Source organism: Mobula birostris, chromosome 28, assembly GCF_030028105.1.
Source record: "Mobula birostris isolate sMobBir1 chromosome 28, sMobBir1.hap1, whole genome shotgun sequence".
NCBI lineage: Eukaryota > Metazoa > Chordata > Chondrichthyes > Myliobatiformes > Myliobatidae > Mobula > Mobula birostris.
In genome coordinates, this window is record NC_092397.1 from 2,675,277 (window position 1) to 2,695,364 (window position 20,088).

The following is a 20,088-nucleotide window of genomic DNA, read 5'->3' on the forward strand; positions in this document are numbered from 1 at the left end:
TCCCTCACAGTACTGGGCAGCTCCCTCACAGAACACCCTAGATCCCTCACTGAGCTGGGCAGCTCCCTCACTGAACACCCCAGATCCCTCATTGAGCCCCCCAGATCCCTCACTGAGCTCCGCAGCTCCCTCACAGAACCATAAAGTATTACCAAAGCATTTCCTTACTTCATCTGAATGACCAGGTTCAGATCCGACAACGATGGACGCAACTAAACTCTCCCCATCGCCTAAGAAAATAAATCATTCGCTTCTTTACAGCTGACACCCAGAGAGCAGAGTCAGAGAGACTACAAGTTAAATTTGCATACTTGTCTGGGTGTGTGCAGGATTCCCTGAAGGCTGATTTGGAGGTTGAGTCGGTGGTAAGGAAGGCAGATGCAAAGTTAACATTCATTTCGAGAGGACTAGAATATTATCCCTGATGAAGGATCTCGGCCCAAAACGTCAAATCCTTATTCTTCTCCACAGACGCTGCTGAGTTTCTCCACCATTGCGTGTGCGTTAGTGTTAGTCTGGCTTTCCAGTATCTGCAGAATCTCTTGTGTTTGGAATGTAAGAGCGAGGATGTGACGCTGAAGCTTTATAAGGCATTGGTTAGACCACACTTGGAGTATTGCGAGCAGTTTTGGGTCCTTTATCTCAGAAAGAATGTGCTGACATTGGAAAGAGTCCAGAGGAGGCTCAGGATAATGATTCCAGGAATGAAATGGTTAAAGAACGAGGAGTGTTTGATGGCTCAGGTCCTGTACTCTCTGGTGATTAGAAAAATGAGGAGGGATTTTATTGAAACCTATCAAATATTGAAAGAAACAGACACAAAATGCTGGAGGAACTCAGCAGGTCAGGAGGCATCTATTGAAACGAATAAACAGTTGTTGTTTCGGGCCAAGGCCAGAGGGAAGTGAGGAGATGTCGAAGATAAAAGGTGGGGGGAGGGGAAAGAGGCTAGCTGGAAACATTGGCTGTTTACTCTTTCCCATAGATGCTGCCTGACCGCTGAGTTCCTCCAGCATTTTGTGTGTGTTGCTTTGGATTTCCAGCATCTGCAGATTTTATAGTGTTTGTGAATACTGAAAGGCCTAGACCGAATGGACGTGGAGAAAATGTTTCCTATAGCGGGGTAGTCTAGGACCAGAGGACACAGATAGAGTGGATGTGGAGAGGATGTTTCCTGTAGTGGGAGAGTCTAGGACCAGAGGACACAGATAGAATGGATGTGGAGAGGATGTTTCCTATAGTGGGGAGTCTAGGATCAGAGGACACAGATAGAGTGGATGTGGAGAGGATGTTTCCTATAGTGGGGGAGTCTAGGACCAGAGGACACAGATAGAGTGGATGTGGAGAGGATGTTTCCTATGGTGGGTGAGTCTAGGATCAGAGGACACAGATAGAGTGGATGTGGAGAGGATGTTTCCTGTAGTGGGGGAGTCTAGGACCAGAGGACACAGATAGAGTGGATGTGGAGAGGATGTTTCCTATAGTGGGGGAGTCTAGGACCAGAGGACACAGATAGAGCGGATGTGGAGAGGATGTTTCCCATAGTGGGGGAGTCTAGGACCAGAGGACACAGATAGAGTGGATGTGGAGAGAATGTTTCCTGTAGTGGGGGAGTCTAGGACCAGAGGGCACAGATAGAGTGGATGTGGAGAGGATGTTTCCTATAGTGGGGGAGTCTAGGACCAGAGGACACAGATAGAGTGGATGTGGAGAGGATGTTTCCTATAGTGGGGGAGTCTAGGATCAGAGGACACAGATAGAGTGGATGTGGAGAGGATGTTTCCTATAGTGGGGGAGTCTAGGACCAGAGGACACAGATAGAGTGGATGTGGAGAGGATGTTTTCTGTAGTGGGGGAGTCTAGGACCAGAGGGCACAGATAGAGTGGATGTGGAGAGGATGTATCCTGTAGTGGGGGAGTCTAGGACCAGAGGACACAGGTAGAGTGGATGTGGAGAGGATGTAGTAAGTCTGTTGAGACCAAGGTATTGGGAATATTTAGGGAGTCCAGCTGAGGATTTTTCCCTGGAGGTTTACTCCCGAAGCCTTCCCCACGAGTGCGTATAGCCGCAAGGCAGCGGAGGTTTGAGATCTTCTCCTGGATGAACTGCAAACACAACAGACAAGCCTGTCTGCCCAAAGTGACTGCTTTAAGGTGTTAGTAACCCATCTTCTCCTAACAGTAGAAATTGTTCTTCCGGGGTTAGTAGCTGAGGTACACACGAAGGCCAGGGAATGGACTTGGTTTGTCAGAGGCTTTTTGAGACACATGCTAGACAGTGGGAGCTCATCCCCACTCCCTCCCGTAGGGAACATTAGACAGGTACATGGATGGAAAGATTTAGAAGTTTGCACTTAGAAGTTTATTTACATTTTGCAGGGTTCTGCCGCTGCAAAAACTAAGTTCACGAGGTAAGTCAGTGAGAATAAGCCAAAATCCTTACCTGAACCCGTTCCGTCCGCCTGCGTCTGACACCTCCTCCTCCATTGCTCCTGCTGCCATCAGGCAGGAGGTACAGGAGCCGTCAGGACTCACACCACCAGGTTCAGCAACAGTTATTACCCCTCAACCATCAGGCTCCTGAACCAGAGGGGATAATTTCACATCACAACACTGAACTGATTCCACAACCTACTCTCGGCCTGAAACGTCGACTGTACCTCTTCCTAGAGATGCTGCCTGGCCTGCTGCGTTCACCAGTAACTTTGATGTGTGTTGCCACAACCTACAGACTCACTTTCAAGGACCCTGACAACTTGCGTTCTCAATAATACTTGATTATCTTTTATTATCCGTCCCCTGTAGCGCACCCAATGTTTGTCGGTGTTGGTTGTACGTTTCTTTCCCGTGGATTCTGTTGCATTTCACTGTTTTGCTGAGAGTGCCTACAGGAGGACGGCTCTCAAGGTCGTACATGGTGACGGGAGGGCGTACAAGAGCCAGATGTACCAGCTGGTGGAGTGGTGCCGCAGCAACAACCTCGCACTCAACGTCAGTCAGACCAAAGAGCTGATTGTGGACTTCAGGAAGGGTAGGACGCGGTCCTCATGGAGGGGACAGAAGTAGAGAGAGTGAGCAATTTTAAGTTCCTGGGTGTCAGCATCTCTGAGGATCTATCCTGGGCCCAACACATCGATGCGGCTACAAAGAAGGCACGTCAGTGGCTATATTTCATTAGGAGTTTGAGGAGATTTGGTTTCTCATCAAAAACACTCGCATATTTCCACAGATATACCGTGGGGAGCATTCTGACTGGCTGCATCATCGTCTGGTATGGGGTGAGGGGGCTACTGCACAGGATCGAAATAAGCTGTTGAAAGTTGCAAACTCAGTCAGCTCCATCACGGGCACCGGCCTCTGTAGTATCCAGGACATCTTCAAGCAGCGATGCCTCAGAAAGGCAGCATCCATCATTAAGGACCCCCATCACCCAGGACATGCCCTCTTCTCATTGCTACCATCAGGGAGGAGGTACAGGGGCCTGAAGACACACACTCAGTGGTTCAGGAACAGCTTCTTCCCCTCTGCCATCCGACTTCTGAATGGAGATTGAACCCATGAACACTACCTCACTGCTTTATTTCTACTTTTCCACTAGTCTGATGGTCAGTATGAACAGGATGGGCCAAAGGGCCTGTTTCATTGCCACATAACACTATAAATCAGATCCCACAAACGGAATAAAGAAAACATCAAATTCAGACGGAACGTAGATTTATTTCCCCACAAAGTATATACACATGAATCGAACGTCACACTCTTGTGTGGAGCAGTCAGTCTGCGAGTTCATCTCCCAGCTGACTGTCAAAAATATACACCTGTACCCCCACAGGGAGCAAGGGTGAAGGAGGGAGACCCTACTCCACGGGAGTGAGACGCTGAAGGGAAGGTGGGGGCAGATCGCAAAGGGAAGAGGGGTGGGGTGGAACGAGTCTCGCTGGGCCTTTGGGAAGATCTCACCCAAACCCCCATCTCAGGGGTAGGGACGAGTGAGACTTGTTTGGGGTTTGGAGCTACAATCAGGCTCTGACACACTGTAGTTTTATAAATTAGATTTCTTTTGGAGTAGTGTTGAGAAGGTGCAGAGCTTAAAAAGGAACAGACCCCAGGGAGAAGTCACGCACTGTCCAAACCTCGACACTGTCGGGACAAGAGATGTCAAGTCCACCCACAGAGACGGCAAAGAGAAAACATCAAGATGCTCAGGGATCCCGGGAAGCCATGGGGACAGGAGAGACCTGGAGGGGTGGAATGGTCTCCCATTATTCCTGTTTCATGGGAGGGGTAGCACCAGACAGGGAAAGGACGGGACGGGAGGATCGACACAGGGCAGGGAAAGGACGGGACGGGAGGATCGACACAGGAGGGGAGCGGAAGCACAGGGCAGGGGGAGAATCGGGCAGGAGGATCGACACAGGGCAGGGAGAGGACGTGATGGGAGGGGCAGCACCAGGCAGGGAAAGGACGGGACGGGAGGATCGACACAGGAGGGGAGGGGAAGCACAGGGCAGGGGGAGGATCGGGCAGGAGGATCGACACAGGGCAGGGCGGGGACAGGACGGGAGGGGAGCGGAAGCACAGAGCGGGGGAGGACCTGACAGGAGGTGGCACAGGGCAGCGAATAAACAGGATGGGAAGGATGGGGTAGCACAGGGCAGGGAGAGAACTGGATGGGAGGGGAGGGGATGGGACGGGATGGGAGGGGAGGGGAGCGGACGGGAGGGGAGGGGAAGCACAGGAAGAGGAGGGGAGGGGAAGCACAGGGCAGGGAGAGGACGGGAGGGGAGGGGAGGGGAAGCACAGGGAGAGGACGGGACGGGAGGGGAGAGGACGGGATAGGAGGGGAGGGGAAGCACAGGGAGAGGATGGGACAGGAGGGGAGAGGATAGGACTGGAGGGGAGGGGAAGCACAGGGAGAGGATGGGACGGGAGGGGAGGGGAAGCACAGGGAGAGGAGAGGACGGGAGGGGAGGGGAAGCACAGGGAGAGGACAGGACGGGAGGGGAGGGGAAGCACAGGGAGAGGACAGGACGGGAGGGGAGAGGACGGGATGGGAGGGGAGGGGAAGCACAGGGAGAGGATGGGATGGGAGGGGAGGGGAAGCACAGGGAGAGGAGAGGACGGGAGGGGAGGGGAAGCACAGGGAGAGGACAGGACGGGAGGGGAGAGGACGGGATGGGAGGGGAGGAGAAGCACAGGGAGAGGATGGGATGGGAGGGGAGGGGAAGCACAGGGAGAGGAGAGGACTGGAGGGGAGGGGAAGCACAGGGAAAGGATGGGACGGGAGGGGAGAGGATGGGATGGGAGGGGAGGGGAAGCACAGGGAGAGGATGGGACGGGAGGGGAGGGGAAGCACAGGGAGAGGACAGGACGGGAGGGGAGAGGACGGGATGGGAGGGGAAGCACAGGGAGAGGAGAGGAGGGGACAAGAGGGGAGGGGAAGCACAGGGAGAGGTGGGGACGGGCGGCAGAGGGCAGGGAGAGGACAGGACGGGAGGGGAGGGGAGGGGATGGGACGGGAGGGGAGAGGATAGGACAGGAGGGGAGGGGAAGCACAGGGAGAGGTGGGGACGGGCGGCAGAGGGCAGGGAGAGGACAGGACGGGAGGGGAGGGGAGGGGATGGGACGGGAGGGGAGAGGATAGGACAGGAGGGGAGGGGAAGCACAGGGAGAGGACGGGACGGGAGGGGAGAGGACGGGATGGGAGGGGAGGGGAAGCACAGGGAGAGGACGGGACGGGAGGGGAGGGGCAGCAGAGGGCAGTGAACAGACGGGATGGGAATGGGGGAGTTCAGCCCCTCTCACAGATGACCTCGATGACACTCTGCTCCATGGTGACGGGGTCCAGGCAGCGGTGGGCAGTACTGGCCAGGATCTCGTCGAGCAGGAAATGCACCAGGTTCTCGTCGGAGGCGAAACGCCACAGGTACAGCTGCAGGTACTGGCAGTCCACCTGAATCTGCTGCAGCCCGTAGCGGCCGAACGAGCGCAGGCGCACGCACTCTAGGAAAGTCTTCAGGCTGATCTTGATGATGCCCGTCAGCACAGAGACCTGGGAGCGGGGAGCGATCGTGTTAGCCCGGGGGGTGGGGTGCAGCAACAAGGAATGCCTGTCACCCTCCCTCCAGAATCGACAACAAGGCGGTGTTGGGGGGGGGGGGCAATTCACAGCGGCCGATTAACTCACAGACCCCCGACCCTACCTTCACCTGCAATGGAGTGAGACAATTCACAGCAGCCAATTAACCCACCAACCCCCCCCCCTTCACTTGCACTGGGGGGAGAGACAATTCACAGCAGCCGATTAACCCACCAACATCCCCTCTTCACCGGCACAATCTGGGGGGGGGGGGCAATTTACAGTGGACGATTAACTCACCGAACCACCCTCCCCTTCACCTGCACTGGTGGGGGGGGCGGAAACAGACAATTTACTGCGGGCGATTAATTCACCAATCCCCCTTCACCTGCACTGGGGGGGGGGGGGAGACAATTCACAGCAGCCAATTAACTCACAGACCCCTGACCCCCCCCTTCACCTGCACTGGGGGGGGGGGGAACAACTTACAGCGGGCGATTAACCCACGAACGCCCCCCCCTTCACCTACACTATTTGGGGGGGCGGCAGAATTTACAGCAGGCGATTAACTCACCAAACCCCCACTTCACTTGCACTTGGGGGGAGGGGGAATTTGCAGCGGCTGATTAACCCACCAATCTCATTTCACCAGCACTGAGGGGCGGGTACAATTCACGGCAGCCGATTAACCCGCTGACCCCACCCGTGCAAAGTTAGAATGGGGAAGGGAATCAGGTCACCCAAGGGAAACCCACATGGTCTCACACACGCAGACACACACACACGCACACAGACACACACACACAGTGAAAGGTCGGGATCATACCTGGGTCTCTGGAGCTGGGTGGTAGCAGCACTACCCGCTGTGCCATTTGACGATATCTGGGGGTCGAAGAGCCGGCTGGTGATTCCCCTCTAACCAGCCCTCCCCAGAGACCCAGCCCCTCTCTACACCCCTACCCCTCCCACCCCACTGCCCACACCTCTCTCCCCAACAGGACACCACCTGCCCCACTGAACCAGAGCCAGCCGGCAGGGAGGGGGAAAAGAGTGGGGGGAGGTTGGATGCACTCTCACCTTGTTGAACTCGACGGGGCTGAAGATGTCGATCCGCTCGGAGAACAGCTTCTGGATGTTACTCAGCAGGTTGGCGTCCATGGGGGCGCTGGCGGGGACGGAGAGGAGAGAGTGAGAGACAGGCATGACAGACCCTCAGAGTCGATGGGGCTGGAGAGGGGGGGTGGCGGCGGGTGATACCGGGAGAAGGAAGTAGTCTGGGGCTGAGAGGGGAAATGGTGGAACAAATGCCTAATCCTGCTCCTAATTCTTACGGTCCACGGTCTGAGAATGCGAGAGGCACCCAGCAGGTCAGGCAGCACCCTATGGAAGGGAATGAACAGTCAAAGCTTCAGACCAGGACTGGAAAGGAACGGGGTAGAAGGCAGAGTAAGGTGGGGGGGGGGGGGGGAGAGGCAGGAGGACAAGCTGGAAGGTGATAGGTGACGCCAGATGAAGTAAGAAGCTGAAAGGGGATAGGTGGAAGAGGTAACGGGCTGAGGAAGGAGGAATCTGATAGGAGAGGAGAGAGGACCGTGGGAGAACGGGAAGGAGGAGGTGATGGGTAGGTGAGGAGGCGATGGGTACGTGGGGAGGCGATGGGTACGTGGGGAGGCGATGGGTACGTGAGGAGATGAGGGGTACGTGAGGAAGTGATGGGTACGTGAGGAGGTGATGGGTACGTGAGGAGGTGATGGGTACGTGAGGAGGTGATGGGTACGTGAGGAGGTGATGTGTACTTGAGGTGGTGATGGGTAGGTGAGGAGGTGATGGGTAGGTGAGGTGGTGATGGGTAGGTGAGGAGGTGGTGTGTACGTGAGGAGGTGGTGTGTACGTGAGGAGGGTGATGTGTACGTGAGGAGTGATGTGTACGTGAGGTGGTGATGGGTAGGTGAGGAGGTGATGGTAGGTGAGGAGGTGATGGTAGGTGAGGAGGTGATGGGTACGGTGAGGAGACAATGGGTAGGTGAGGAGACAATGGGTAGGTGAGGTGGTGATGGGTAGGTGAGGTGGTGATGGGTAGGTGAGGTGGTGATGGGTAGGTGAGGAGGTGACGGTAGGTGAGGAGGTGACGGTAGGTGAGGAGGTGACGGTAGGTGAGGAGGTGACGGTTGGTGAGGAGGTGACGGTTGGTGAGGAGGTGATGGGTACGTGAGGTGGTGATGGGTACGTGAGGAGGTGATGGGTACGTGAGGAGGTGATGTGTACTTGAGGTGGTGATGGGTAGGTGAGGAGGTGATGGGTACGTGAGGTGGTGATGGGTACGTGAGGTGGTGATGGGTACGTGAGGTGGTGATGGGTAGGTGAGGAGGTGGTGGGTAGGTGAGGAGGTGGTGTGTACGTGAGGAGGTGGTGTGTACGTGAGGAGGTGATGTGTACGTGAGGAGGTGATGTGTACGTGAGGAGGTGATGTGTACGTGAGGTGGTGATGGTAGGTGAGGAGGTGATGGTAGGTGAGGAGGTGATGGTAGGTGAGGAGGTGATGGGTACGTGAGGTGTTGATGGGTAGGTGAGGAGACAATGGGTAGGTGAGGTGGTGATGGGTAGGTGAGGAGGTGACGGTAGGTGAGGAGGTGACGGTAGGTGAGGAGGTGACGGTAGGTGAGGAGGTGATGGGTACGTGAGGTGGTGATGGGTACGTGAGGTGGTGATGGGTAGGTGAGGAGACGATGGGTAGGTGAGGAGACGATGGGTAGGTGAGGTGGTGATGGGTAGGTGAGGAGGTGATGGGCAGGTGAGGAGGTGATGGTAGGTGAGGAGTTGATGGTAGGTGAGGAGTTGATGGTAGGTGAGGAGTTGATGGTAGGTGAGGAAGTGATGGGTATGTGAGGAGGTGATGTGTACGTGAGGAGGTGATGTGTACGTGAGGAGGTGATGTGTACGTGAGGTGGTGATGTGTACGTGAGGTGGTGATGGGTAGGTGAGGAGGTGATGGTAGGTGAGGAGGTGATGGGTACGTGAGGTGGTGATGGGTAGGTGAGGAGACGATGGGTAGGTGAGGTGGTGATGGGTAGGTGAGGAGGTGATGGGCAGGTGAGGAGGTGACGGTAGGTGAGGAGGTGACGGTAGGTGAGGAGGTGAGGTGACGGTAGGTGAGGAGGTGATGGGTACGTGAGGTGGTGATGGGTAGGTGAGGTGGTGATGGGTACGTGAGGTGGTGATGGGTACGTGAGGAGGTGATGGGTACGTGAGGAGGTGATGGGTACGTGAGGAGGTGGTGGGTACGTGAGGAGGAGACGGTAGGTGAGGAGGTGATGGGTAGGTGAGGAGGTGATGGGTAGGTGAGGAGGTGATGGGTACGTGAGGTGGTGATGGGTACGTGAGGAGGTGACGGTAGGTGAGGTGGTGATGGGTAGGTGAGGAGGTGATGGTAGGTGAGGAGGTGATGGGTACGTGAGGTGGTGATGGGTAGGTGAGGAGACGATGGGTAGGTGAGGTGGTGATGGGTAGGTGAGGTGGTGATGGGTAGGTGAGGAGGTGATGGGCAGGTGAGGAGGTGACGGTAGGTGAGGAGGTGACGGTAGGTGAGGAGGTGAGGTGACGGTAGGTGAGGAGGTGATGGGTACGTGAGGTGGTGATGGGTAGGTGAGGTGGTGATGGGTACGTGAGGTGGTGATGGGTACGTGAGGAGGTGATGGGTACGTGAGGAGGTGATGGGTACGTGAGGAGGTGGTGGGTACGTGAGGAGGAGACGGTAGGTGAGGAGGTGATGGGTAGGTGAGGAGGTGATGGGTAGGTGAGGAGGTGATGGGTACGTGAGGTGGTGATGGGTACGTGAGGAGGTGACGGTAGGTGAGGTGGTGATGGGTAGGTGAGGAGGTGATGGGTAGGTGAGGAGGTGATGGGTACGTGAGGTGGTGATGGGTACGTGAGGAGGTGACGGTAGGTGAGGTGGTGATGGGTAGGTGAGGAGGTGATGGGTACGTGAGGTGGTGATGGGTAGGTGAGGAGGTGATGGTAGGTGAGGAGGTGATGGTAGGTGAGGAGGTGATGGGTACGTGAGGAGGTGACGGTAGGTGAGGAGGTGACGGTAGGTGAGGTGGTGACGGTAGGTGAGGAGGTGATGGGTAGGTGAGGAGGTGATGGGTACGTGAGGAGGTGATGGGTAGGTGAGGAGGTGATGGGTAGGTGAGGTGGTGATGGGTAGGTGAGGAGGTGATGTGTACGTGAGGAGGTGATGGGTACGTGAGGTGGTGATGGGTACGTGAGGTGGTGATGGGTACGTGAGGAGGTGACGGTAGGTGAGGAGGTGACGGTAGGTGAGGAGGTGACGGTAGGTGAGGAGGTGACGGTAGGTGAGGAGGCGATGGGTAGGTGAGGAGGCGATGGGTAGGTGAGGTGGCGATGGGTACGTGAGGGGGCGATGGGTACGTGAGGGGGCGATGGGTACGTGAGGAGGCGATGGGTACGTGAGGAGGTGATGGTAGGTGAGGAGGTGATGGTAGGTGAGGAGGTGATGGGTAGGTGAGGAGGTGACGGTAGGTGAGGAGGTGACGGGTAGGTGAGGTGGTGATGGGTAGGTGAGGAGGCGATGTGTACGTGAGGTGGCGATGGGTACGTGAGGAGGCGATGGGTAGGTGAGGAGGCGATGGGTAGGTGAGGAGGTGATGGGTAGGTGAGGAGGTGGTGGGTAGCTGAGGAGGTGATGGGTACGTGAGGAGGCGATGGGTAGGTGAGGAGGCGATGGGTAGGTGAGGAGGCGATGGGTACGTGAGGAGGCGATGGGTAGGTGAGGAGGCGATGGGTACGTGAGGAGGCGATGGGTACGTGAGGAGGCGATGGGTACATGAGGTGGTGATGGGTACGTGAGGTGGTGATGGGTACATGAGGAGGTGACGGTAGGTGAGGAGTTGATGGGTAGGTGAGGAGGTGATGGGTACGTGAGGAGGCGATGGTAGGTGAGGTGGTGATGGGTACGTGAGGTGGTGATGGGTACGTGAGGTGGTGATGGGTAGGTGAGGAGAAGGGTGAGGGGGGAGCCAGGATGAGGAATAGAAAAGAGAGAAGGGGAGGGAAGGGGGAGAAATTACCAGACGTTAGAGAAATCGACATTAACGCTGTCAGGTTGGAGGCTCCACAGACAGAATATGGGGCGTTGTACCCCTGGTTTTTTAACCCTTGAATCGTGGGGTGGTGGGGTTGATGGGATGGAGAGGGAAGTAAAAGGAATTCACTGGGATGAGTAGAAAACTGGGTGCTTGACGATCCGAGCGGCCTGTTAGTGCATCCTCCGCTAAATCTCACCGACACGCACAGCAGGCTCACGGGGCCAGATGGACTCTTCCATTCCCATTTCCTCCATCCGGAAGACACAGGAGCACTACCAGGCCACTCGGCCCGTCGAGCCTGCTCAGCCGTTCCAACACGGCTGATTTTCTTTCTAATACCATTCTTCCTGACAGGCGAGGTAGGGATTTGAGATACAGCTAGGGACAGGCACTGCCCAGTTAACCCGAGCAGAGACACACTTGTGTGGGTTGCCCTGGATTTCCAGCCTCTGCAGAACTTCTTGTGTTCAATCGGGACAATTTACAGCCACCAATTACTCTACTGACCGGTACGGCATTGGACTGCGGGAGGAGACCAGAGCTCCGAGGAAACCCATGTGTTTGCGGAAAGTACAAACTCCTCACAGACGGTGCTGGGATTGAACTTTGAACTCCACCCCTCAGCTGTAACACCATTGCACTGACCATTCATGCCCCCGGTAACCTATGCACTTTGAACATTTGGACGTGATTTGAACGTGTTTCTGAATCAGCAGTCCAGAAATACAAGACCATAACACATAGGAGCAGAATCAGGCCATTCAGTCCATCCAGTCAGCTCCACCATTCCATCATGGCTGATTTATTATCCCTCTCAACCCCATTCTCCTGCCTTCTCCCCATAACCATTGATGCCCGTACTAATCAAGAACTTATCAACCTTCGTTTTAAATATACCCAATAACAGCCTCCACAGCCGTCTCAGGCAAAGAATTCCACAAATTCACCACCTTCTGGCTAAAGAAATTCCTCCTCATCTCCGTTCTAAAGGGACGTCCCTCTATTTTGAGGTTGTGCCATCTGGTCCTAAACTCCCTCACTACAGGAAACATCCTCTCCACATTCACCCTATCTGTGTCCTCTGGTCCTAGACTCCCCCACTATAGGAAACACCCTCTCCATATCCACTCTATCTGTGTCCTCTGCTCCTAGACTCCCCCACTATAGGAAACATCCTCTCCACATCCACGCTATCTGTGTCCTCTGCTCCTAGACTCCCTCACTACAGGAAACATCCTCTCCACATCCACTCTATCTGTGTCCTCTGGTCCTAGACTCCCCCACTATAGGAGACATCCTCTCCACATCCACTCTATCTGTGTCCTCTGGTCCTAGACTCCCCCACTATAGGAAACATCTTCTCCACATCCACTCTACCTGTGTCCTCTGGTCCTAGACTCCCCCACTATAGGAAACATCCTCTCCACATCCACTCTGTGTCCTCTGGTCCTAGATTCCCCAACTATAGGAAACATCCTCTCCACATCCACTCTATCTGTGCCCTCTGGTCCTAGATTCCCCCACTATAGGAAACATCCTCTCCACATCCACTCTATCTGTGTCCTCTGGTTCTAGACTCCCCCACTATAGGAGACATCCTCTCCACATCCACTCTATCTGTGTCCTCTGGTCCTAGACTCACCCACCATAGGAGACATCCTCTCCACATCCATTCTATCTGTGCCCTCTGGTCCAAGATTCCCCAACTATAGGAAACATCCTCTCCACATCCACTCTATCTGTGCCCTCTGGTCCTAGATTCCCCCACTATAGGAAACATCCTCTCCACATCCACTCTATCTGTGGCCTCTGGTCCTAGACTCCCCCACTATAGGAGACATCCTCTCCACATCCACTCTATCTGTGCCCTCTGGTCCTTGATTCCCCCACTATAGGAAACATCCTCTCCACATCCACTCTATCTGTGGCCTCTGGTCCTAGACTCCCCCACGATAGGAGACATCCTCTCCACATCCACTCTATCTGTGGCCTCTGGTCCTAGACTCCCCCACGATAGGAGACATCCTCTCCACATCCACTCTATCTGTGTCCTCTGGTCCTAGACTCCCCCACTACAGGAGACATCCTCTCCACATCCACTCTATCTGTGTCCTCTGGTCCTAGACTCTCCCACTATAGGAGACATCCTCTCCACATCCACTCTATCTGTGTCCTCTGGTCCTAGACTCCCCACTATAGGAGACATCCTCTCCACATCCACTCTATCTGTGTCCTCTGCTCCTAGACTCCCTCACTACAGGAAACATCCTCTCCACATCCACTCCATCTGTGTCCTCTGGTCCTAGACTCCCCCACTATAGGAAACATCCTCTCCACATCCACTCTATCTGTGCCCTCTGGCCCTAGACTCCCCCACCATAGGAAACATCCTCTCCACATCCACTCTATCTGTGTCCTCTGCTCCTAGACTCCCTCACTACAGGAAACATCCTCTCCACATCCACTCTATCTGTGTCCTCTGGTCCTAGACTCTCCCACTATGGGAAACATCCTCTCCACATCCACTCTATCTGTGTCCTCTGGTCCTAGACTCTCCCACTATGGGAAACATCCTCTCCACATCCACTCTATCTGTGTCCTCTGGTCCTAGACTCCACCCACTATAGGAAACATCCTCTCCACATCCACTCCATCTGTGTCCCCTGGTCCGAGACTGCCCCAGTACAGCAGTTATCTTCCCCATGTTCCTTCAATAAGACCATGAGATATAGAAGCAGGGTTCGGCTTCCACAGTGAAGACTGATGCAAAATGTTTAGTTCGTTCGCTATTTTGTTGTCCTCCATTACTATCTCTCCAGCATCATTTGCCAGTGGTCTGATACTCACTCTCACCCCCTTCTCCCAGAAGCACCGGAGAGGCACGCGGATACCCCGTAGGCTGCTTGACGCAGGCCTGCACCGCACACCAGCCGGATGCTCCGCCAGCGCCGGTGATTGACGTGCACGGGTGACAGAGGGCATCCGCCGCCGGCGGGAGTCTGTGCGAGGGCTAGTCAATCGGCGTGCCCTGAGGTGCCAGCCTGGAGGTTAGGGTCCTGTCAACGGCTCATCCGGGAATCCATACCAAAGGCCAGAGGTTGAAGCACAATAGCCGAAGACTGAAGACTGCAGGCCTGTTCTGAAGCTGGAGCAGTGAGTGAGTGTGTGTGTGTGTGTGCAGGCCAGGTGCTTGTTTTGCTGTTGTTTGGCCAGTTGTGTTGTTCTGCTGGGCATTTGGGCAAACTATTTATTTATTTCCAAGTACAGATCAGTACAGGCCGTTCTGGCCCGATGAGGTACCCCACCCAGCAGCCCACCGATTTAACCCCAGCCTAACCACAGAACAATTTACAATGACCAATTAACCCACCAACCGGTACCTCTTTGGACTGTGGGAGGAAACAGAGCACCCAGAGGAAATCTGCATGTTCACTGGAAGTAGCGTACAAACTTGCTTCCGGAGAACGCTGGAATTGAACTCTGAAAACTCCGGCGCCCCGGGCTGTAACGGCGTCACGCTAAACCCCACGCTAGCGTGCCGGCGGTTTGCCGTCGCTGATTTGCGGCTTGCTGTGTCCCGCGTTGTTCTGCTGAGCAGTGTGGGCGTGCCACGCGGGCCCCGGGTGTGTGACGACTCGCGCGGGCTGCCCACGGTGCATCCTTGGGGCGCGTTTGCCGTTAACGTGAACAACGCATCGATCTACCGCGAGAGATGCTGGAAATCCAGAGCAACACAGACAAAACACTGGGGGAACTCAGCGGGTCAGGCAGCATCTACGGAAACGAATAAACAGTCGACGTTTCGGGCCGAGACCCTTCATCGGGACTGGAAAGGGAGCGAGGAGGCACCAAAATAAAAAGGCAGGGGAGGGGGGAAGGGGGGGAGGGTATATGGAAGGTGGTAGGTGAAGCCAGGGGAGAGGAAGGAATCTGATAGGAGAGGAGAAAGGGAAAGGTGGGGGGACCCCAGGGAGAGGTCAGAGTAGGGAATATAAGAAAAGGGGAGGGGGAGGGAATTTTATTTTACAAACCAGAAGAAATTGATGTTAATGCCATCATGTTGGGAGGCCACACAAACAGGATATCAGCTGTTGCTGCTTCACCCTGAGAGTGGCCTCATCTTGGCATGTCGGAATGGGAATGGGAATGGGAATTTAAGCGGCTGGCCACCGGGAAGTTCTGATTTTGGCGGATGGAGAGGTGCTCGACGAAGTGGTCCCGCGACGTAGAGGAGGCCACATCGGGGGCACCAGAGACAACCGGCCACAAAGTGTTGCCTCACACGTAACGGCTGTTTGGGGGCCATTTCTCTGTATGTTTCAATGTACGCGCGAGAAATAAATCGGAACTCGCAAGAAGCGAGACGGCGGCGCGGCACAGCCTCGGACACGTGTTTTCCCTGTTCCCGATCCGATGGGGACAACGCTCCTCACCACCCCCCTGCCTTCCCCACAGCCCGCCTACCTGGGGGTGTAGCTGGGGGTGTAGCGTGACTGCTGCCGGGAGCTGCTGTACACCGAGAAGGTTCTCTTGCTGGAATCGCTGCTGTGGGCCTTCCTCACACCTTCCTCGTACAGCAGTCCAACCTGCACAGGAGTACACACGGCATGGTTACACGGGGCTCGGCTCAGACCCTGAGCCACTGCGGACAAACAGGCCCGGTGCCCCAGACAGAGGGCACAGGTTCACAATAAAGGGACGGCCACTTGGGATTCTGTGAGGAAAGGGTTAAACGGCATTCCTCCTTGGCATTTGCTCAAAGAAAATGGAGGTCTGGAAGATGAAATGGGGTTAGTCTGGAGAGGGATTGTTTTGAGAACCAGTCCACTGCAATATTTTTGAACGTTAAGAGAGTACGCGTCTGCAGTCGTAATAATGGATAATGGTGAAAACCGTGTTTGTCTGGGGAAGGTGAGATCCTCGTGTCAGAGCAGGTACCGAATGCACGGAACAGCACCGGTGCAGGGGGCTTTGCAGGGTATAAAAGGGGAGAACTCCTGGTGCAAGGTGAGAGAGTTTTGTCCGACCGAGGCTGGGTCACGGCTGGTGGCTAGAACCACAGTGTCATAAAAAAGTCCAGCACAGGAACAGGCCCTTCTGCCCATCTAGTCCATGCTGAGCCATTCAATCTGCCTATTCCCATCACCCTGCACCAGGACCATAGCCTTCTGTACCTCAACCATCCAAGTACCTATCCAAACTTCTCTTAAACATTGAAATCACACTCCCATGCACCACGTGTGCTGGCAGCTCATTCCATACTCTCACCACCCTCTGAGTGAACGAGTTTCCCCTCCTGTTCCTCTTAAACTTTTCACCTTTCACCCTTAACCCATGACCTCTGGTTGTAGTCCCAACCAACCTCAGTGGAAAAAAACTTCTTGCATTTACCCTATCTATATCCTTCATAATTTTGTATACTTCTATCAGGTCTCCCATCAATCTTCTATGTTCCGAGGAATAAATTCCTAACCTACTGAGTACAGGAGTTGGGATGTTATGTTGAAGTTGTATAAGATGTTGGTGAGGCCTAATTTGGAGTATTGTGCGCAGTTTTGGTCACCGACCTACAGGAAAGATGTAAATAAATTTCAAAGAGTACAGAGAAAATTTACAACAAGGATGTTGCCGGGTCTGCAGGGCCTGATTTATATGGAAAGGTTGAATATGTTAAGACTCTATTCTTTATAACATTGAGAGATTTTAGAGGTATACAAAATTATGAGGGGTATACTATAGATAGGGTAAATGAAAGCAGGCTTTTTCCACTGAGGTTGGAAAAAGGGATATGGAGGGCTATGCAGGTCGATGGGAGTAGGCAATTTAAATGGTTTTCGGTACGGACTAGATGGGCTGAAAGGCATAATTCTGTTCTGTACTTCTCTATGACTCTATTTAGCCTTTCCCTATGACTCAGGTGCTCCAGACCGAGCAACATCCTTGTAAATTGTCCTCTGCACTCTTTCAACCTTATTTACATTTTTCCTGTAGGTAGGTGATCAAAACCACACATAATACTCCAAATTAGGCCTCATCAATGTCTTATACAACCTCAACATAACATCGCATCCCATCTCCTGTACAAATACACCGAAGGCCAATGTGCCAAAAGCTTTCTTTACGAGACCATCTATCTGTGACGCCACTTTCAGTGAATTATGGACCTGTATTTCCAGACGCCTTTGTTCTACCACACTCCTCAGTGCCCGACTGTTCACTGTGTAAGACACACCCTGGTTGGTCCTACCGAAGTACAACACCTCGCACTTGTCTGCATTAAATTCCATCTGTATTTTTTCATCCCATTTTTCCAGCTGATGCAGATCCCACTGCGAGCCACGGCAGTCTTCCTCGATGTCCACCACACCCCCAATCTCGGTGTCATCCACAGACTTGCTGATCCAGTTAACCACGTTGATCGTTGATAATGGATGACAAACAACGATAGACCCAGCACCGATCCCTGTGGCACTCCACTAGTCACAGGCCTCCAGTCAGAGAGGCAACCATCTACTACCACTCTCTGTCTTCTCCCACAAAGACAATGTCTAATCCAGTTTACTACCTCACCCTGACTGCCAAGTGACTGAACCTTCTTGACCAGCCTCCCATGTGGGACCTTGTCAAATGCCTTACTAAAGTCCATGTAGACAACATCCACTGCCCTGCCTTCATCCACTTTCCTGGTAACTTCCTTGAAAAACTCTGTAAGATCGGTTAGACATGACTTGCCAAGCATGAAGCCTTGCTGACTATCCTAATCAGTCCACATCCAGCCAGATATTCATATATCCGGTCCCTTAGAATACCTCTTAATAACTTTTCCACTACTGATGTCAGACTCACCAGCCTATAATTTGCTGGTTTACTTTTAGAGCCTTTCTTAAACAGCAGAAAAACGCTGGCAATCCTCCAATCCTCTGGTACCTCTCCTGTCGCGAAGGATGATTTAAATATCTCTGCCAGGGCTCCGGCAATTTCTGTGCTTGCCTCCCGCAACGTCCAACAAACACTTTGTTAAGCCCTGGGGATTTATCCACCTTAATTTTCCCAAGACAGCAAACACCTCCTCCTCTGTAATCTGTATAGGTGCATGAAGTCAATGTTGCATTGCCTCACTTCTGCAGACTCTGTTTCTGTCTCCTGAGTACTTACAGTATTCATTTAAGGTCTCCCCCCGTCTGTTTTAGCTCCACACATAGATTACCGCTCTGGTCTTCCAAAGGACCAGTCTTATCCCTTACAATCCTTTTGCTCTTAACATATCTGAAGTATCCCTTGTCTGCTTAGGTAACCTCATGCCCTCTTAGCCTTCCTGATTTCTTGTACTCCACAAACACCTCATTTGTTCCTACCTACCTTCACCAGCCATGTGCCTCCTCTTTTTTCTTAACAGGGCCTCAATATCTCTTGAAAACCAAGGTTCCCTACACCCTGTTATCTTTACTGTTTATTCCGGCAGGCACATACAAGCTTTGTACCCTCAAAATTTCACTTTTGAAGGCCTCCCATTTACCAAGTACACCTTTGCCAGGAAACAGCCTGTCCCTATCCACACTTGCTAGATCATTTCCGATACCATCAAAATTGGCCTTTCTCCAGTTTAGAATCTCAACCCATGGACCAGACCTATCATTTTGCATATTTACTTTGAAACCAATGGCATTATGATCATTCCCTGCACAAACTTCAGTCACCTGCCCTGTCTCATTCCCTCACGGTAGATCCAGTATCCCACAGTCTCTCGTTGGGACTTCTATGTACTGATGAAGGAATCTTTCCTGAACACATTTGACAAACTCTACCCCATCCAGTCCTTTTACAGTCCGGGAGGCAGAGTCAATAAGTGTAAAGTTACCGTAACAACCGTATGTTTCTTGCAACAATCTGCAAGCTCTTTACAAATTTGTTCCTCTAAATCCCACAGACTGTCGGGTGGTCTGTAACATAGCCCCACTAACGTGGTCTTACCTTTCTTATTTCTCAGCTCCATCCAAAATGCCTCACTACCCGAGCTTTCCAGTCCGTCCTGACGGAGCACTGCCATGACGTTTTCCCTTGACGAGGAACACCACCCCTCCTCCTCCAATCCCTCCCACTTTGTCCACGTCTAAAAATATGGAGACCCCGGAATACTGAGCTGCCAATCCTGCCCCTCCCGCAACCAAGTCTCATTCATGACTACCACATCATAATTCCATGTGTTGCACCATGCCCTGAGCTCACCTGCCTTTCCTACGATACTTCCTGCACTGAAATATACGCAGCTCAGGACACTAGTCACACCAAGCTCAACCTTTTGATTCTGGACTTTGTCTGAGGTCTTAACAACATCTGCCTCCACAACCTCTCCACTAGCCGTTCTGATGCTCTGGTTCCTGTCTCCCTGCAACTCTAGTTTAAACCCCACACTAGTAAACCTTCCCACTAGGATATTAGTCCCGCTTCAGTTCAGGTGAAATCCATCTCTTCTGTACAGGTCCCACCTTCCCTGGAAGAGAGCCCAATGATCCAAAGATCTTATGCTCTCCCTCCTGCACCAGCTCCTTAGCCATGTATCAAACTGTATAATCTTCCTACATCTGGCCTCACTAGCACGTTTCTGTAGCCTTTTCCAGCTTCATGCATCTCTACAATTCTTCTAAGATCCTCTGAAAGTTGTTTTGATTGAGGCATAGTGCACGTCAACAGATCTTTGTTGGGAAGAGCAAGCTCTGTCAGTAACCTGACTTTGTGTGTCTTTTTTATAGGGCAGGGAACCTCCACAACCCACACCTCCAATCTCATCTCATTGATTGGAACGCCTGACTCCAAATAGCTTTCGCAGAAAGCATTACCCCAGAGGTTCACATACTTTTCTTGAATCTAGACTGTGAATGGTGTACTCAGTATTGACAAGTTTTG

The 20,088-nt window shown here is 53.3% G+C and overlaps 1 protein-coding gene across 1 annotated transcript in view; it reads right to left on the minus strand.

The window, feature by feature from the left end:
- Positions 1-5,780: 5,780 nt before the first annotated feature.
- The window catches only part of vps51 (VPS51 subunit of GARP complex), a 29,077-nt gene continuing 14,769 nt past the window's right edge, over positions 5,781-20,088 (minus strand). Inside the window, exons 8-10 of the mRNA XM_072245770.1 lie at positions 15,649-15,770; positions 7,157-7,244; positions 5,781-6,052 (exon numbers count right to left, since the gene is read on the minus strand). Of these exons, the coding sequence (XP_072101871.1) occupies positions 5,792-6,052; positions 7,157-7,244; positions 15,649-15,770 (471 nt within the window). The 3' untranslated portion in view covers positions 5,781-5,791. The remainder of the gene's footprint in view (positions 6,053-7,156; positions 7,245-15,648; positions 15,771-20,088) is intronic.